Source organism: Hylobates moloch, unplaced genomic scaffold, assembly GCF_009828535.3.
Source record: "Hylobates moloch isolate HMO894 unplaced genomic scaffold, HMol_V3 SCAFFOLD_6, whole genome shotgun sequence".
Classification (NCBI taxonomy): domain Eukaryota; kingdom Metazoa; phylum Chordata; class Mammalia; order Primates; family Hylobatidae; genus Hylobates; species Hylobates moloch.
The window spans coordinates 9,096,161-9,115,655 of record NW_026652281.1 but is presented as its reverse complement, the minus strand read 5'-3'; the positions used below and the strand labels follow the sequence as shown (position 1 = coordinate 9,115,655).

The window sequence follows — 19,495 nt, the reverse complement described above, 5'->3', positions numbered from 1 at the left end:
TTTTGTATTTTTAGTAGACACAGGGTTTCACCATGTTGGCCAGGATGGTGTCGATCTCTTGACCTCGTGATCTGCCCGCCTCGGCCTCCCAAAGTGCTGGGATTACAGGGGATTACAGGCGTGAGCCACCGCGCCTGGCCCTTTCACGTCCTCTTGGTTGACATAAGCAATCAGTTCTACAACAGATACCAGCTGGATATGCTCCAGTTCAATTCCAACACTAACTACCTGGTGATATCATCAGACCCCATAGGTTAAGGGCTCAGTCTCACAAAACTGCCACCCACTTCTGAGGCCAGTTGCCAGCCCCAGGTTGTTTCACCTGTGCTTCTGACTAACCAGCTATAAATTGCATTTCCCACAACCCTCTCCTCACGTTCAGTTAATTTGCTAGAGCAGCGCCTCACAGAACTCAGGAAAACATAGACTGACTTCTTACAAGGGACGTTACAAAGGATTCAGATGAAAAGATGCATAGGGCAAGAGCTTCCATGCATGCCCTCTTTGAGTGTGCCTCCCTCCAGGAAACTCCATGCATTCAGCTATCTGGAAGTTCTCCAAACCCAGTTCTTTTGGGATTTTATGGAGGCTTCATTACCTAGGAATGATTGATGAGCTTAAGCTTTAGCCCCTTTCTCCTCCCCAGAGGTTACGGGGGAGGGCTGAAAGTCTCAAGCCTCTAATCCTACCTTGGTCTTTCCAGTGACCAGTCCTATGCTAAAGCTACCTAGGGTCTCTGAGTCATCAGTCAACTAATTAGTACACAAAAAGACACCATTTTGCTGATTCCAAGGATTTTAGGAATTGGAATTACATGCCAGGGCAAAGACCAAATATATACTTCACATTATCACAGTTATCTTGCAAGGCAAAGGGACTTGGCAGTTGGAGAAATTATCCTGGATGATTTGAATGGGCCCAATGTCATCACAGGGGGCCTCAAGAAGAGAAGAATCAGAAGGATCACTACTGAAGAAATCAGAGTGATGTGATGTGACAAAGACTCAACTCACCGTTACTGATTCTGGAGATGGAGGAAGGGGCCGCAAGCCAAGGAATGTAGGCAACCTCTAGAAGCTGGGAAAGGCAAGTGAACAGATTCTCCCCTGGAGCCTCGGGAAGGAATACAGCCCTGTTGACACCTTGATCTTAGTCCAGCAGTCTCATTTCTTTTGACCTCCAGAGCTGGAAGATAATAAATTTGTGTTAAGGCAGTAAGTTTGTGGTAATTTATTAATAGCAAGAGAAAATGAATATAGCTGCTAGTATGTAAAAGCTGGAAGTTTTCATATAAAACTCCAGCCACACCAAAGATGAGTAGCAGCTGCCCCCTTTTAATAAAGGATGTGTTTCCAATTTCACTGCAGTCCTCACCCCTCCCTTTTGTCTACCCCAGCCTCCTATGTCCATTTACATGAACTACCCAGTCTAAGTATTTAAGTTTTGTAATCATATACTGAACTACAGTGTCTCCCAAACAGTAATCCTAATTTCAGCAGCTAAAATAGAAGGAAGCAAATCCAGCCTTCTTAAAATGATTAATCCTATCAATTATAACAATCCTTTCATTTGTATAGTGTGGTCTAGGTCAAGTTACTTAATTTATATAAGCCTAAATGTCCTTCTCTGCACAAGGTGGGGCAAGTTACAGTACATACCCGCTACAGTCGTTTTGAAGACAAAATTGAGACACAGCATGAAAAGTGCATCCACCAGACCCACCTGGTACCCGGTAAGGCCTAGGTAATAAACAACGGCGGAAATTAGTGTACTTCTGCCTCACCTGCCACTAGACATTTGGGTTGTTTCTAGTCTTTGGGAAGTAAACGCATTGCTCAACGTATTGCTTTTTCTTTTATGTGACTACTGCCTGAAGTCACGTTCCTAGGAATAATGGATCGATTAGAGGGGCGGGGCAATACCTTTTACCTGCTGGCAGGTGAAATTTCGCCTCCTGGCGGCGTCACCTAAAGTCCTCTCCCTCCAAGGCGCGCCCTCCGCAGCCGACAGGGGGCGCCGCGGCCGCCTGGGCCCGCCGGATGCTAATAAGCCTGGCGGCCCCGCCCCCTGCCGGAAGTGGCTGCAGCGGGGGCGGGGACTGCGAGCGGGGCCCGGCGACCGTGCGGGAGCCATGGCGGCCTCGGAGGCGGCGGCGGCGGGGTCCGCGGCTCTGGCGGCAGGTGTCCGGGCCGTCCCGGCGGCCACGAGAGGAGCCGCCGCCGCCGCCTCGGGCCCGTGGGTGCCCCCGGGACCCCGACTAAGGGGCAGCCGGCCGCGGCCCGCGGGGGCGACGCAGCAGCCCGCGGTCCCCGCGCCGCCGGCGGGGGAGCTGATCCAGCCGTCGGTGAGCGAGCTGTCCCGGGCCGTGCGGACCAACATCCTGTGCACCGTGCGCGGCTGCGGCAAGATCCTGCCCAACAGCCCCGCGCTCAACATGCACCTGGTCAAGAGCCACCGCCTGCAGGTGAGCCCGACGCGGCCGGCGGCCCGGGCGGCCAGGCCTGGCTCCAACAAAGCGCCCGGCGCCGGCGCGCGAACCCGGCCTCGGGAGGACAAGCGCCCTGCGCGCTGCCGCTGCCCCACCGACCTCTGCCCTCCCCGGCCGGAGGCGGCTCTCGAACCCTCGCGGCGGGCCCCGCAGGTGCGGCCTCTGGCGGGGAGGAGGATCCGGGAGCGCCGGGTCCCCCACACGCGCCAGTTCCCTGGTTCCCTGGCCCCGAGTGTCGTGCCGGACGCCGGCCCAGGCATTTTACACGTTTTTGCCCGTGAGTTTTCACGGCAGTTTGGCGAGGGACCCATCGTCTCCATTATATTAATGAGAAACAGATTATGCAACCTAGATGATGCGGGGCTTTTAACCGGAGCCTCTGGTTCTGAAGCCCTGTGCTTGCCTCCACACCCACAATGCCGCCCTTAGGTCCTGCCCAGTGGACTGTATGTGCCAAAATAACTAGAAGAGAGGGTTTTAAATGTTCTCACCACCGAGAGACAATACATTTGAGGTCAAGGACATGTTAAATACTCTGACTTGATCACTATGCAATGTATATGTCCATCCATGCTGCACACTGCAGTAGGAGTAATTACTGTGTGTCGATTAAGAATAAAAAAATGTTTTAAAGGAGCGGTAGGTTTGCCTCTAAACACCATCAGTCAGTTTCACGGTGTTGGTAAGATCAGCTCAGGATTGAGACCTAAGGGAAATTGCCCCTGTGGCTCTTCTTTAAGAGGGGGACACAGTATGACAATAGTCTGAACAACCCTCCACGTTATGCAAAACGGGGCAGTCATTTTCAACGTTGGGACACATCTGTGACAAGCTTATTAAAAAATCCAGATGTCCAACCCCACCCCAGACCTATTAAGTCATAATCTCTCAGTCATTAACAATGGCAAGTTTCCTTCCACCACTCTAGGCCAGCAGTGACATAATTCAAAAGCGCAAGTCATTGAAAACAGTTCTGCAACTATGTAGCTTTTGATGATCAGGAGTAAATTTAGAGTACCCAGAGTATTGCATGTTCTGTCTGACCACAGTCAGGCTTCTGATAAGAATTTCACAGCAGAAAACTCTGAGGTTGTAGTCTCTAGTAGGACAGATGTGTCGCCAATGAAGGGTGATCTGCTCTTACCACCATCTAAACCGAGATGCAACAGCGTTCTCAAATGAAGATCAGGGAATGTACGTGAGGTATGCTGAGGAAGACCCTACAGATGGGGCCGAATTGTTGGACTGAAAAGCTCTGGGTTTCTTTCAGCACACAAGTGTAACTCTGGGAATGGCTTTCAACCTATTGTTTTATTTTCATACTAAATTTTAACTAAATCCTTTTTTTCCCTGTTGTTTTGGTGTTTTTTTGTTTGTTTTGGAGACAGAGTCTTACTCCATCACCCAGGCTGGAGTGCAGTGGTACCATCTCAGCTCACTGTAACCTCCGCCTCCGGGGTTCAAGCAATTCTCCTGCCTCAGCCTCCCTAGTAGCTGGGATTACAGGCACCTGCCACCACACCCTGCTAATTTTGTTTTGTATTTTTAGTAGAGACAGGTTTCACCATGATGGCCAGCTTGGTCGCGAACTCCCGACCCTCAGGTGATCCACCCACTTCAGCCTCTTAAAGTGCTGGAACTCCAGGTGTGAGCCACCGCGACCGACCTAAATCCTTTATTTAATCATAACTTCGGTGGATGAACTATTTCTTAATACTTTCGGTTGTTCTTTCTATGGAATTGCTGTTAGGAGCTCTAGCTCTTTAAAGACCCTGGTAAACATCTGTTGAACATAAAGATACCGTTTACTTTTCAGGACTGGTTAGTATACAGTAGGTTTGTTTCTAATTATGTTGAGTGTTTTGTTTTGTTTTGTTTTGTTTTGTTTTGTTTGAGACAGTCTCACTCTGTCGCCCAGGCTGGAGTGCAGTGGCGAACTTGGATCACTGCAACCTCTGCCTTCCAGGTTCAAGCGAGTCTTCTGCCTCAGCCTCCCTCGTAGCTGGGATTACGGTGCATACCACCACGCCCAGCTAGTTTTTGTATTTTTAGTAGAGATGGGGTTGCACCATGTTGGCCAGGCTGGTCTCGAACTCCTGACCTCAAGTGATCCACCCGCCACAGCCTCCCAAAGGGCTGGGATTACGGGTGTGAGCCACTGTGCCCAGCCAGGGCAAACTTTTTTTTTAGCAGGAATTATACCTCACCAGATCCATCACTTTTTTTCTTGACAAGCAGACTGACTTTCCTGTCTTGTCCTGGCTTTCTAACAGCAGTGCCCAGTGGCCCCTGAGCAGCTGCTGTCTTGGTGTCTTCCTTTAATGAAGGTGGTCTGTGTGATGCAATAGCCATCTATATGATGGTGCCCAGTATGGAAATCTGTACCCTCAGTCTGGTTACTACATAAAAGGCTCTTCAGGGTCTTGCTCTGTTACCCAGGTTGCTGTCAGACTCTTGAGCTCAAGTGATCCTCCTGCTTTAGCCCCCCCAGTAGCTGAGACTATAGGCTCCTGCCACCATGCCGTGCCTCAAACATTGTTCTTTTTTTTTGTTTGTTTGAGACAGTCTCACTCTGTCTCCCAGACTGGAGTGCAGTGGCATGATCTCAGCTCACTGCAACTTCCGCCTCTTGGGTTCAAGCAGTTCTCTTGCCTCAGCCTCTCGAGTTGTTGGGACTACAGGCATGCACCACCACGCCCGACTAATTTTTGTTTTATTAGTAGTGACAGGGTTTCGCCATGTTGGTCAGGCTGGTCTTGAACTCCTGACCTCAGGTGATCCACCCGCGTCAGCCTCCCAAAGTACTGGAATTACAAGAGTGAGCCACTGCGCCAGGCCTCAAACATTAATGTTGATACCTGTTTTCAAAGTAGTGGAAAAAGAGGGGTAAGGACAAGGAACCGGGAGGAAGGCTGGCTGGGAAGCTATCTTAGGTTTTAAGAGCTATGTTGACCAGAGAGACTCCACCTACTTTCTGCCCTGAGTATCTCATTGGCAGGTTTTCTTATAGTCAGTGGAAATTTTCGGTCTTAGTTACAGCTGCTTGCATAATTTCTTTCATTGTTTATATATTTTCTAGATTATATTTTCTTCCCCTCCCCACTAGTTGCTGTTGGTTCTTATTTTATTCTAATCTTTCTTCCCAAAACACCCCACCCCCAAGCAAATCTTCCCTTCTTAACATAAATGATGAGCAACGAGGATGGGTGAGAATGAGGAATTGGATTGCAAGCTGTAGAGTATGTGCCGCCTTCTGGTTTGATGTGGATGCCTAAGGTATATGGCCATATTCCATATCCTGTAAGGAAATCCAGAAGTCTAGCCCAGCCTTGTGTACGGTGGGATTCATGGAGAAATGAAAGCTATGAGGATTCAGGGGCAGGAAGAGCAGAAGTAAATGTACGTTTTTTTATTGCTAGAGTTTCTTTTGTTCCTTATGTATGAAAGCAGTGGAGGGGACAGGCAGGCACTTAAAGAACCTCTTATCAAGCAACATTTATATTTGTAAAACATGGCTTAGAGGATTTTGTGTTATTTTTAGTCCAGAGGTTTGCTTTTAATGATTTGCCAGAAATTTTTTAAGGAAAGGTTCCAAGTTGCTCTATAGACTATATTGTACAAAGATTTCTAATTTTAAATTTAGAATCAGATGACAAAGCAAACGGTTTCCTTCTTGGATGCTTTCTCGGAAGGCAGTCAGGTGGTGCACGAGTAGCTGGACAGACAGTTTTCCCTAGTTTTTGCTACAGTTCTTACCGTCCTTTCTTCTCACCCTCTACTCTTCAGCTGTGTCTTCGTTTTGCGCTTGTGTATTTTCTTTCTGTCTTGTTACTGGATTGTTTCCTCTCATAGGTTCTTTTTTCAGTTATGCGCACAAAAGATACAGTACAGAAAGTCCAGTGCCTTTGATTCTTCAAAGTCTATAGAACTTCAGAATAAAAACACCACTTTCTCACTGCACTTCCATTTTATCGTGCCATCGCCATTTCTCATCTGAGCATCCTACCCTTAAGCTTATTCTCTGAGGACAGAAATGGGAAGAAGGCCCCAAAAGCAGTAGGTGGGGGCGGGAGGAGGCTGCTGTGCTGGTGAGTGGTGCAGTGTTGGCTTTCAGAAAACAGGAGCATGGACAGTGTCAGCTTGTTGCCATGACAGTGAGGTTATTGACATCCACTTAGACTGTCTTTAGTGGTCTCTTCCCCAGGCATGATAGGTTTGGCTTAGATGGCCACCTGAAGAGATTCAGTATAATGCTACCAGTTTTTATTGAACATTTATTCTGTAGAAAACATTCCCAAAGGCAACAGAAGATACAAATAAATCTCTGCCCATGAAAAGGTGTGGGGGCCATTAGAAGGTGTTCTCTTAGGTGTAATGAAGTAATGAGAGAAGAGAAAGTAGTTGGAAGCTATGGAGTCAGGGACTTTGAGTATCCTAGACTCAAGAAGTTGGGACTTGAACAGTACGGGGGTGCTGCTGAAGACGTTTGAGGGAGGTAATGACATGATCGAAGCTATACTTGAGAAAGGTGAATCTGATAAAGTATGAGTGAAAAAGAGACTGAAGGTCTAGAAATTAGATTAAGAGGCTAATGACAAAATCCACATAAATAGGTGGACTTGAATGAAGGGGCACTGAGAAAGAAGAGGACAGGAGATAGTAAAAGGCATTCAACGATGAGAGCACACACTACGGGGGAGCATGAGGGAGGTTGGAAGGGATAATGAAAGGATTACCGAGTTGCACTGACGATGTGTTCGAAATGAGCAGGAATCTTGTAGTGATCCTAATCCGTGGTTTTATAGAGCATTTCACAGCCTAGGAACGTACAATGGGGACATCTCCCTGGAATGTAAATAGTGACTAAGAGGAATTCAATAACGGTCAAATGAATGCAGGATTTTAGAGTCTTGCTGAGTATTGTTACCACATTTCATTTAATCTACTCATACTCTTTCTCTTACTGCTAACACTAGATGGAAAAACTCTAAGTTAATTAAAAGTATTTCACAAAATGTGCTCGTTTTCAGTCATTCCGTTTCCACTCCAGCCTGTTGTGTTGATTTTTTGAAATAATTATTTAAAGTAATTTTCCTTTTGCAGGATGGCATAGTCAATCCAACAATAAGAAAAGATTTGAAAACTGGACCGAAATTCTACTGCTGTCCAATCGAAGGCTGCCCCAGAGGCCCTGAGAGACCGTTTTCTCAGTTTTCTCTCGTAAAACAGGTACTCTCTACTTCTCTGAGGATGAGATACAGATGCTATAAATATTGTGCATTCTGATTACTTAGCAGACATAACTACAGAATCGAGTAGACAGCTGCTTGTGAGAGGAGATGGCTGCGTGTCTCCCAGTTGGTATAAACCTGAGTATGCTGTCACACAAGTGGAGGGAAAAGTGGCACGGTCTGGAGGGAATATGTCTAGAAGTCAGTTAAAATAGAGAGAGAGAGAGAGAGAAAACCAGTTTAGCAAAGAATGAGAAAATGTTTGCCCGCAGACCTCCTGTGTGAGTCTGCATACCTCCAAGGGCCCAGCGCAAAGGCACAAAGGAACCATTCTCCCAGGGGAATAAGAACCTGCAGAATCCAGGAAAAGAAGAGTTTCGGAAGCCGCAATCTTAAGAGGAGGGAGGGCCCCAGTGACTGGGACAAGAGGTGATTCAGAACTGGAAGAGACTGGCATCTGAAATGTTCCCCCGAGGGTCTGCTGGAGGGCTTCTTGAGAAGAGCATTGTAAAGACATTTTTTTCCTGCCTGCAGCACTTACAGATCAGAGTGTAAATGCTGGGGACCATAGATGTTTCCAAAACAATCTCCTCACTTTTCACAAAGGAAAAGCAACAAGAAGAGGCATATATATAATTAACTGCAATGTGCCTGCTTTTACATTCTTTTGACTTGGACTGCTGTATTTTATATGTTATTTATATTAACAGTGTAAAATCATTAGTAATTTCGGTGTATGATGGTTTCTGAAATGTTTTGACCAGTTGCTGTTTTTCATCTTAGTCCCTTCTGCGTTCTTCCTAGCACTTTATGAAAATGCATGCTGAGAAGAAGCACAAATGTAGTAAGTGCAGCAATTCGTACGGTACAGAATGGGACCTGAAAAGACATGCAGAGGACTGTGGCAAGACCTTCCGGTGCACATGCGGCTGTCCCTACGCTAGTAGAACGGCATTGCAGTCTCACATCTACCGAACTGGCCACGAGATCCCTGCAGAACACAGGTGAAGGGAAAGAAATGATGGCACAAAAGTCAGTAGCTATGGGAAGCATTTCAGATGAAACATCCTGGAGAGCCAGTGGTGTGGGGAGACAAAAGGAATCTTAGAAAATGTGTGACGTGGAAGAAGGAAGCTTTTGAAAATGGAATCAGGTCTTGTAAATGACCCATGTCTGGGCCTGAAATCTTGACCCAATTGGTCCACCTATTTTTTCTGCCAACCCTCTTTGAGAGTCCCTTGTTATTTCCATTTGAAAATCTCAGCTTCCAGAATTTTCTGTCAGAGGGAACCAAACTGCCAACGAGTAAGTTTTATCATGAAACTGTACTTCATTTAAAGGTCAAATTTTCATTTAGTGTGATAGCTTCCTGCCTTAGAAATGATAAAACTTGCACTATGTAAGTCTTTTAGCTTCTTTTGGCTTAAAGATCTGAGTTGAGTTCTAGTACTTAGAGCTTAACAAAAAAAAGGTATGCTTCCTCCTTCTCTGTTTGCATGTTTCTGAAAGTTCACCTGCCATAATAGGACCAACCAGAGTTGCAAAAGAATGGATTTATCTTGTCTGGGTTGAATATGACCTCTGCTGTAGATGGGGGAAGTGGCATTTGTAAGTGAGAATAGATTGTCATGGTTGAAGAAAGTTGTATTTTAAGGTTTTCTTTTTGCTCTGTCATTGTCTTCAGGGACCCACCTAGTAAGAAAAGGAAAATGGAAAACTGTGCACAAAACCAGAAGTTATCCAACAAGACCATTGAATCACTGAACAACCAACCAATCCCTAGACCAGACACTCAAGAACTAGAAGCTTCAGAAATAAAGCTAGAACCATCTTTTGAAGACTCTTGTGGCTCTAACACTGACAAGCAGACTCTTACAACACCACCGAGATATCCTCAGAAGTTGCTTTTACCAAAGCCCAAAGTGGCTTTGGTTAAACTACCCGTGATGCAGTTTTCTCTCATGCCTGTCTTTGTGCCTACAGCCGACTCCTCAGCCCAGCCTGTGGTGTTAGGTGTCGATCAGGGCTCTGCCACAGGGGCTGTGCACTTACTGCCCTTGTCAGTAGGAACCCTGATCCTCGGCCTAGATTCAGAGGCTTGCTCTCTTAAGGAGAGCTTACCTCTTCTCAAAATTGCTAATCCTATTGCTGGTGAGCCAATAAGTACCGGTGTTCAAGTGAACTTCGGTAAAAGTCCATCTAATCCTTTACAAGAACTAGGGAACACGTGTCAAAAGAACAGCATTTCTTCAATCAACGTGCAGACAGATCTGTCTTATGCCTCACAAAACTTTATACCTTCTGCACAGTGGGCCACTGCTGATTCCTCTGTGTCGTCTTGTTCTCAAACTGATTTGTCGTTTGATTCTCAAGTGTCTCTTCCCATTAGTGTTCACACTCAGACATTTTTGCCCAGCTCTAAGGTAACTTCATCTATAGCTGCTCAGACTGATGCATTTATGGACACCTGTTTCCAGTCAGGTGGGGTCTCCAGAGAAACTCAAACCAGTGGGATAGAAAGTCCAACGGATGACCATGTACGGATGGACCAAGCTGGAATGTGCGGAGACATTTTTGAGAGTGTTCATTCATCATATAATGTTGCTACAGGTAACATTATAAGCAACAGTTTAGTAGCAGAGACAGTAACTCATAGTTTGTTACCTCAGAATGAGCCTAAGACTTTAAATCAAGATATTGAGAAATCTACACCAATTATAAACTTCAGTGCACAGAATAGTATGCTTCCTTCACAGAACATGACAGATAATCAGACCCAAACCATAGATTTATTAAGTGATTTGGAAAACATCTTGTCAAGTAATCTGCCTGCTCAGACACTGGATCATCGTAGTCTTTTGTCTGACACAAATCCCGGACCTGACACCCAGCTCCCATCTGGCCCAGCCCAGAACCCTGGAATCGATTTTGATATCGAAGAGTTCTTTTCGGCCTCAAACATCCAGACTCAAACTGAAGAGAGTGAACTTAGCACCATGAACACCGAGCCAGTCTTGGAGTCACTGGACATAGAGACTCAAACGGACTTCTTACTCGCAGATACCTCTGCTCAGTCCTATGGGTGTAGGGGAAATTCTAACTTCTTAGGCCTTGAGATGTTTGACACACAGACACAGACAGACTTAAACTTTTTCTTAGACAGTAGCCCTCATCTGCCTCTGGGAAGTATTCTGAAACACTCCAGCTTTTCCATGAGTACTGATTCATCTGACACAGAGACCCAAACTGAAGGAATCTCCACTGCTAAAAATATACCTGCTCTAGAAAGCAAAGTTCAGTTGAACAGTACAGAAACACAGACCATGAGTTCTGGGTTTGAAACCCTGGGGAGCTTGTTCTTCACCAGCAACGAAACTCAGACAGCAATGGATGACTTTCTTCTGGCTGATCTGGCCTGGAACACGATGGAGTCTCAGTTCAGCTCTGTAGAAACCCAGACTTCTGCGGAACCACACACAGTCTCCAACTTCTAAAACTAACAGTGGAGTCCATGTGTGAGACGGCATCTACCGTTTCCTCTGGATTAAAACTATGGACTGGGGACAACAGTATTAATTCGATTGAATGTGGCTGATGACACAGTTGCTTAGCTTCTTTGTGGTTCTTTGCCTTTTGTACTTGTAAACAGAAATTTGTATATAAATGTGAGTGTATTATAAAGTTTGAGATGTTGATCTAAATTGTTTTTGTGTTGCCTACATTTGCCTTTTCACAGCTAGTCTTTTCATGTTAAAAAAAATGTATTTCATACCTATAAAACCTATATAGCCATTTAGCTGAAGCCCAGCTTACCAGGTTCAAGGGTACAAACTTCTCATATCTTCAAAACATTTTAGTCAAAGTGTAACATAGTTAAATTGCACCTAAAATATCTTTGGCAGTGCTTGTTAGAAATTCCTGATTCCTGTAACTAATCACTAACGAAACCGGATGCTGCCACCGTAGGATATAAGCAGTAGTGCTTCCGTGCTCTTAGACTCCTGCTGCCTGGACCTTCGTCAGCTTTGACACCTCTTTTCTGATTTAAAGACACCAAGGAAAACTACAACTGTCTTTAGCTTTGAAGCAGTTTTCATGTAATCAGTGCCACCTCTTCCCTACATGAACTACTATTGATACCAGCATACAAGTGTATAGCACTTTACGCACAAGAGGTTTATTGATGTAAAATTATCGGCTAGGGAAACAGCAGCAGGCCAGGCGTGGTGGCTTACCCCTGTAATCCCAGCACTTTGGGAGGCCAAAGCAGGAGGATCACTTGGGCCCAGGAGTTCAACACCAGCTTGGGCAACATAAGGAGACCGTGTCTCTGGAAATTTTTTTTTTTTTAATTAGCCAGGCGTAGTGGCATGCGCCTGTGATCCCAGCTACTTGGGAGGCTGAGGTGAGAGGCTCATTCGAGGTTGGGGCTGCCATGAGCCATGGTCATGGCACTGTACTGCAACCTGGGTAACAGGGCAAGACCCTATCTATCTCAAAAAAAAAAAAAAAACAACGCCAGCAACAAGCACTTAGTGTAGTGTTCCTGCTAAATAAGGGTAGGTTATCCAAACCATGGGAACAGGGAGTTATGGAAACATGCCTATGACTTCATCTTGGGGTGTGTCCTATGAAGATCCTTTCTGTTCTCCACAGTAGGCCAGAGCTGGGGGCTCGAGCTGTTTCCCCCAGTGCACCCACAAGCTGGATCTGAGTTTTGTCACTCTAAACAAGAAAAAAAGTGGGGAAAAGGCATCCCCCATTAGGTTTCAATACTTTGCACTTCTACTAAGCTTGATAGGGCAGGAGTGCAATCTACAATTATTTTAAAGTGAATTTCCTTCCATTCACCATTCTTCATCTTTTCTTTGAGTAAGAAAAAATATCTAGCAAGGATATTACGTGTGCCTTGAGGCTAGCAACTATAGGATAGATTCATCTAAAATATGGTATTCTGCATTTTGTTTTTTGTTTTTTTTAAGTGAATAATACCAGTCTTCAAAGAAAAGAAGGTGAAGACCTATTGCTTCAATAATCAAGAATGCTTTCTGTGTTTTGAGGTAGGAGCATGATCAAGTATGCTTTGGGGATTTTCTGTATTTAGGAGATCCTGGATTCTTAATTGTTGTTGGCTAAGTTCCAGTCAAGTAGGAATCAGTGCAGCCTGTAAGTTCTCCACACACACACACACACACACACACACACACACACAAATGCTCCTTTCTGTGGCACATGCCTGTGTTACTGAAAGCTAAATCCTCAAAACCTAGTAAGGGGACTAATGATTCATTAAAGTAAACTGGTGGTATTGCTACTAATTCCTATCCCATACATTTGTTACAAAAGAAGTGTTGGTAATGGATAAATAACATATCCTGGGCAGATGAGCTCAACCTAGTAGGTAAGAGTTTGCTTTAGTCACAGTTGCCTATGAGTGTGGGTTTCAAAACGAACATAAAGCCTTAACTTAGAATTTCATTATGTTTTAGAATCATCACTGCCTTAATATTCAAGCATCTATTTAAGTCCTCCTAATAAAGGAGAAATGCATGTTTATGGCTTTTTTGTAAATATAAATGCAGTGATCTATGGCTTAAAAAATTGTTTCTGTGACAATGTTTGTAAATCTAGCCAATAGAGTTATTTACAGAAAAAAATGAGCATGTAATAATACAAGAACTGTTTCCCTCTCAAAACCTGAACCTGAATTACTTGTAAAAACTGAAATTTAATGATTAAAGAGAAGCCAGAATTGTACCTTTTGTGAATTCTTGAACCTACTCATAAATGACTTATTTTATTGCCTTTTCACCCTCATTGTCTTTTGAAAGCCATATGATAAAATGATTTTATTTCATCATACCCAGTTATTTTCCTTTTTGTTTTTCTTTTGTTCATGAAAATATGCTAACAATTTTCCTAGAAAAGACATTCCAGGTAATACCAGCCAGATGGCTGACTAGAGGTCCCTAATGCTTGTTGCCTCCACAGAAAAGGACCAAAAGAACGAATAAAATACATTTTGACTACAGTATCCAAAAGAAAATGAGGCCTGGCACTGTGGCTCACGCCTGTAATCCCAGCACTTTGGGAGGCTGAGGCAGGTGGATCACCTGAGGTCAGGAGTTCGAGACCAGCCTGGCCAACATGGTGAAACCCCATCTCTACTAAAAATACAATAATTAGCTGGGCATGGTGGTGCACGCCTGTAATCCCAGCTACTCGGGAGGCTGAGGCAGGAGAATCGCTTGAACCGGGGAGGCAGAGGTTGCAGTGAGCCAAGCCTGCACCACTGTACTCCACCCTGGGCAGAAAGTGAGGCTTTGTCTCAAAAAAAGAAAAAATGCTGGAGTATGTCGGGAGTGGTGGAGAACCTGTGGCACACACAGACTCAGGACGGCCAGAGAGAGAAGGGAGCAAAATACCCTGCTCTGCCACCCCGTCTCCCCAGTCAGGATCAGCTCAGAACCAAGATGGATTTCTGCCTGGAGAAAAGGAAGGCAGAAGGTCGCCAACAGGTCCCATTACCACCACAGACACCTGTAGTCTTTTCTGCTGGAGAATCCTGCAGTTCTTTCAGGCCTTGAGCCCAGTTTAAAAAGTGCCTCGAATTCACATGGCCGCGTTACTGCAGAGAAGAAGCCCACATTGTGACCGAAGCTGCTACAGCATGGCACCATTTTCAAACTGGACCCACTGCTCTAGGGGACAGTAACCACTGCATCTCTCCATTCCTGAGGCTGTGCTATCACTAAACCGTCTCACACACAGTAGTGCAGCATCCCCCAGCTGAGGTGCTACAGCTCCCTACTCCTTGGGAACAAGCTGCCCAAGAGGTGCTCCATCTTACCCATCCTAGTGGCAGCACAGTCCTGAACTCAACTACTCAGAACCTAGGCCTAGCAGAACAGCCATGACCCTAGCACCCAAGCCCATGCAGTGCCCTGCCTCCAAAGGAACAGGAAGTCTTGCTCAATGGGGAAGCCAAGCTCAAGCCAGTGGACCAGCCCTGCATCCCCTCAGCATGCAAAAAGCCTGATACTGCATCCACAAAGGAGCCATACTCAACCCGGGATGCCAGCCATACAGTCTACTGCAGCTTAGGCCATTGAGGCACTTGCAGGCATTGCTTACATTGATTACGGGTGAAGAACCTGCATGAAGACCACACTACTACTGTACCCATACAGAACCAAAGCCAGTGTGCCTCACTCAACTGATACTTAGGCCCCATCTGCACGTTAAAGCCTTTCCCTATGAAAGCCACTCTACAGAACTGGAAAAGGCAGCTGATCCATCAGCTGCAAAGGAATCAACATAGGAACACAAGAAGCATGAAAAAGCAAACAAATATGACACCACCAAAGAAACACAATAATTCTCCAATAACTGACCCCAAAGTTAGATAGAAATTCATGAATTTCTTGAAAAGATAAGCAAAATAATTCTTGATCTGAATGAGAAATTCAAGAGAGATAGATATTTTTTAAAAAGAACAGAAATCTTTGATCTGAAGAATTTAATGAATGAAATAAAAAATACAATTGAAAGCTTCAACAGCAGACTAGATCAAGCAGAAAAAAAATTCTTTTTTTTTTTTTGAGACGGAGTCTCCCTCTGTCACCGAGGCTGGAGTGCAGTGGTGCCATCTCGGTGCACTGCAACTTCCACCTTCTGGGTTCAAGCGGTTCTCGTGCCTCAGCCTCCTGAATATCTTGGATTACAGGTGTTTGCCACCACGCCTGGCTAATTTTTGTATTTTTAGTATAGAGGAGGTTTCATCCTGTTGGCTAGTCTGGTCCTGAACTCCTGACCTCAGGTGATCTGTCTGCCTCAGCCTCCCAAAGTCCTGGGATTACAGGCGTGAGCCACCGCACCCAGCCAGAAAATAAAAATAATTTCTTAACTTGAAGACAGCTCTTTTGAAATAATGCATTCAAAGGGAATAGAGAATGAAAAAGAGTGAAGAAAGTTGACAGGACTTATGGGGACATCATTAAGTGAACAGATACTCACATTATGAGATTTTCGGAGGGAGATGGAGAAAAGCACAGAAAGCTCATTTAATGAAATAATAGCTGAAAACTTCCCAAGTCCTGGAAGAGATGTATGGACATCCAGATCCATGGCACTCAAAGAATCCCAAATAGATTCAACCCAAAGAGGTCCTGTAAAATTTCAAAGACACAGAGTTTTAAAAGCAGCAAGAGGAAAGCATAAAGTCATATATAAGGGAATCTCCATTACACTATCAACAGATTTCTCAGAAGAAACCTTGAAGCGCAGGAAAGAATGGGATGATATAGTCAATGTTCTGAAAGAAAAAAACAAAAACAGCCACCCAAGAATGTTATACGCTGAATGAAAGTGAAATAAAGTATATTTCGGACAAGCAAAACCTGAAGGAATTCATCACCACTAGACTGGCCTTATAAGAAATGCTATGGAAGTACTTCAACCAAAAGCAAAAGAATGATAATTACTTTCATCATTTTGTGTGTCATATGAAAACATATGACAGTATAAAACTCACTGGTAGAGGTAAATTCATAATCAAATTCAGAATACACCATTACTCTAATGGTGGCATATGTCTTTCAGATATCCAGTATGAATAACTACAGCTATAATACACTATTAAGGAATACACAATATAAAATGATGTAAATTAAGACAAAATTTTAAATTGTGGAGGAAGGACAAAAATTTTTTGTGTGAGTATCTGTATAGGATCAAAGTTGTTATTAGCTTTAAAAAGTCTATTATAAGATTTTTCATGTAAGTACCTTAGTAACCACAGAAAGAAAAATTACCTCAAATACACAAATGAGAAAGAGAAAGGAATCAAAGTTTAGCACTGCAGAAAACCACCTAAACAACAAAAGAGGAAGAAAACAACAAAGGATATATAAACCAGAAAATAATTTTTAAAATAGCAGGAGTAGGTCTTTGCCTATCAATAATAACCTTGGGCCAGGCATAGTGGCTCACACCTGTAATCCCAGCACTTTGGGAGGCCAAGGCGGGTGGATCGCAAGGTCAAGAGATCGAGACCATCCTGGGGATGCAGTGGTGAAACCCCGTCTCTACTAAAAATACAAAAATTAGCCAGGTGTGGTGGCACGTACCTGTAATTGCAGCTACTCAGGAGGCTGAGGCAGGAGAATTGCTTGAACCTGTGAGGCAGAGGCTGCAGTGAGCCAGGATCATGCCACCGTACTCCAGCCTGGCAACAGAGTGAGACTCCTTCTCAAAATAATAATAATAATAATAATAACCTTGAATGTAAATAGATTAAATTCTCTAGTTAAAGATATAGAGTGGATGAATGGATTTAGAAAATAAAACCTCCAACACCATCCAGCTATATGCTGCCTGCAAGAGACTCACTTAACATGCAAGGTCATACAAAAACTAATGTGGAGGGATGGAAAAAGTTATCCCATGCAAATGGAAACCAAAGGAGAACACGAGTAGCTATACTTATATCAGATAACACAGACTTTAAGTCAAAACTGCAAAAAGAGAGAAAGTCATTATATAACAATTAATATAACAATTTTAAATATATATGCAACCAACACCAGAACATCCAAATATATAAAGCAAATATTATTAGATCCATAGGGAGAAATAGACTACAATACAACAACAATAGGGGATTTCAGCACTCCACCTTTGGCAATGGACCAATCATCCAGAAAATCAACAACAAAACATTAAACTGCACAATAGACCAAACGGACCTAACAGACATTGACAGAATATTCCTCCAAAACACTGCAGAATACACATTTTTCTCAATAACACATGAAACAGTTTCCAGGATGGATCACGTTAGCCCACAAAATAAATCTTAACAAATTTAAGATTAAACTCATTTCGAGTTTTTTGTTTCTTTTAACCACAATGGCTATTACTAAAATGTCAAAAAATAACAGATGTTAGCAACTTTGCACAGAAAAGGGAACACTTATACACTGTTAGGGGGAATGTAAATTAGTTCAGCCCCTGTGGGAAGCAGTTTGGAGATTTCTCAATGAACTAAAAATAGAATTCAACCTAGCAATCCCATTAGTGGGCCTACCAAAGGAAAACAAATCATTCTACCAAAAAGACAGATGCACTCATATGTTTATCGCAGCACAATTCACAATAGCAAAGACATGGAATCAACCCAGGTGCCCATCAATGGTGGAATGGATTTCTTTTCTTTTTCTTTTTTTGTTTTTTGTTTGTTTTTTGTTTTTTGTTTTTTTTGAGATGGAGTCTCACTCCATTGCCCAGGCTAGAGTGCAGCAACCTCCGCCTCCCGGGTTCAAGTGATTCTCCTGCCTCAGCCCCCCAGGTAGCTAGAATTACAGGCATGTACCACCATGCTTGGCTAATTTTTGTATTTTTAGTAGAGACAGAGTTTCACCATGTTGGCCAGGCTGGTCTCGAACTCCTGACCTGAAATGATCCACCTCAGCCTCCCAAAGGGCTGGGATTACAGGTGTGAGCCACCGTGCACAGCCTGGATTTGTAAAATGTGGTACATATACATGATAGAATACTATGCAACCATAAAAAAGAACAAAATATATCCTTTGCAGCAACATGGATGCAGCTGGATGCCATTACCCTAAGCAAATTAACACAAAAAGAGAAAACCAAATACCACATGTTCTTTTTTGTAAGTGGGAGCTAAACACTGGATACATGCAGACATAAAGATGAGAACAGACACTGGGGACTCTAAAAGTGGGGAGGTGGGAAGGGGAACAAGGGTTGAAAAACTACCCATTGGATACTATGTTCACTATATGGGTGATGAGATCAATAAAAGTCCAAACCTCAGCATCACACAATATAACCATATAACAAACATGCAAATGTAGCCCCCACACCCCAAGTCTAAAATGTTTACTAGACTGTGAGTTCTAAATTTAAAAAAAAGAAAATTAAAATAATTTTTTAAAAGAAAGAGAAGGGTTATATCACTTTGGGGGGTTTAGGGACGCAGCCTTTGGGGTACCACACAGTTTTATTTTCCTTGTATCTCACAGTATATCCATGTGTGTTCTCCTCCAAAGCATGTTTAAATGGCATTAATTAGATTTGACAACTAGGAGGGGACAACATATATGCCTTCATACTCTCAACTTTTAAATGGCTCTAATTTGTTAAATGACATGAATTTTACGTATGTATGCATGTATTTATTTATTTATTTATTTTTGAGATGGAGTCTGGCTCTGTCGCCCAGGCTGCAGTGCAGTGGTGCAATCTCAGCTCACTGCAACCTCCACGTCCTGGGTTCAAGCAATTCTCCTGCCTCAGCCTCCGAGTAGCTGGGACTACAGGCATGCGCCACCACGCCCAGCTAATTTTTTGTATTTTTAGTAGAGACAGGTTTTTCCATGTTCGCTAGGCTGGTCTTGAACTGGTGACCTGAGGTGATCCACTCACGTCGGCCTCCCAAAGTGCTGGGATTACAGATGTGAGCCACTGCGCCTGGCCATGAATTTTAATCTAGTTTCTTCAGCAAGGTGTTAGCCAGTAAAATGTTCTTAAGGCCAAGATGACGAGTACATTGTTTTTCAATGTTTAAAACCAAAGGATTCTCTCAGTTGTTGGAACGGTATTTATTAGAAGATACGCTGATATTTCAGCTTACATATCCAGAGATGCAAGCTAGAAAACAAACAGGGAGGGCTCTCAGGTTGTCGGTGTTCTTGACGTTCACAGGGGCACTGCATTTAAAAATCAGCTTGCTTGAAAGGAGCAAGGCCCA

At 43.9% G+C, this 19,495-nt stretch overlaps 1 protein-coding gene across 6 annotated transcripts in view; it reads left to right on the top strand.

The window, feature by feature from the left end:
• Positions 1-2,102: 2,102 nt before the first annotated feature.
• Positions 2,103-19,495, top strand: part of ATMIN (ATM interactor) — a 41,512-nt gene continuing 24,119 nt past the window's right edge. For 2 of the 6 annotated variants that reach the window (XR_009214018.1, XR_009214017.1), the window contains exons 1-4: positions 2,119-2,464; positions 7,592-7,717; positions 8,524-8,723; positions 9,404-12,779. Coding sequence is in view for 3 of the 6 variants with exons in the window: in XM_032156348.2 (XP_032012239.1) it covers positions 2,132-2,464; positions 7,592-7,717; positions 8,524-8,723; positions 9,404-11,213 (2,469 nt within the window). In the remaining 3 variants the exon portion in view is untranslated. Of the gene's footprint in view, positions 2,465-3,205; positions 3,692-7,591; positions 7,718-8,502; positions 8,724-9,403; positions 13,582-19,495 lie in introns of those variants that run through there. The other 4 variants (XR_009214019.1, XM_032156348.2, XM_058440451.1 and 1 more) reach the window with 4 other exon arrangements.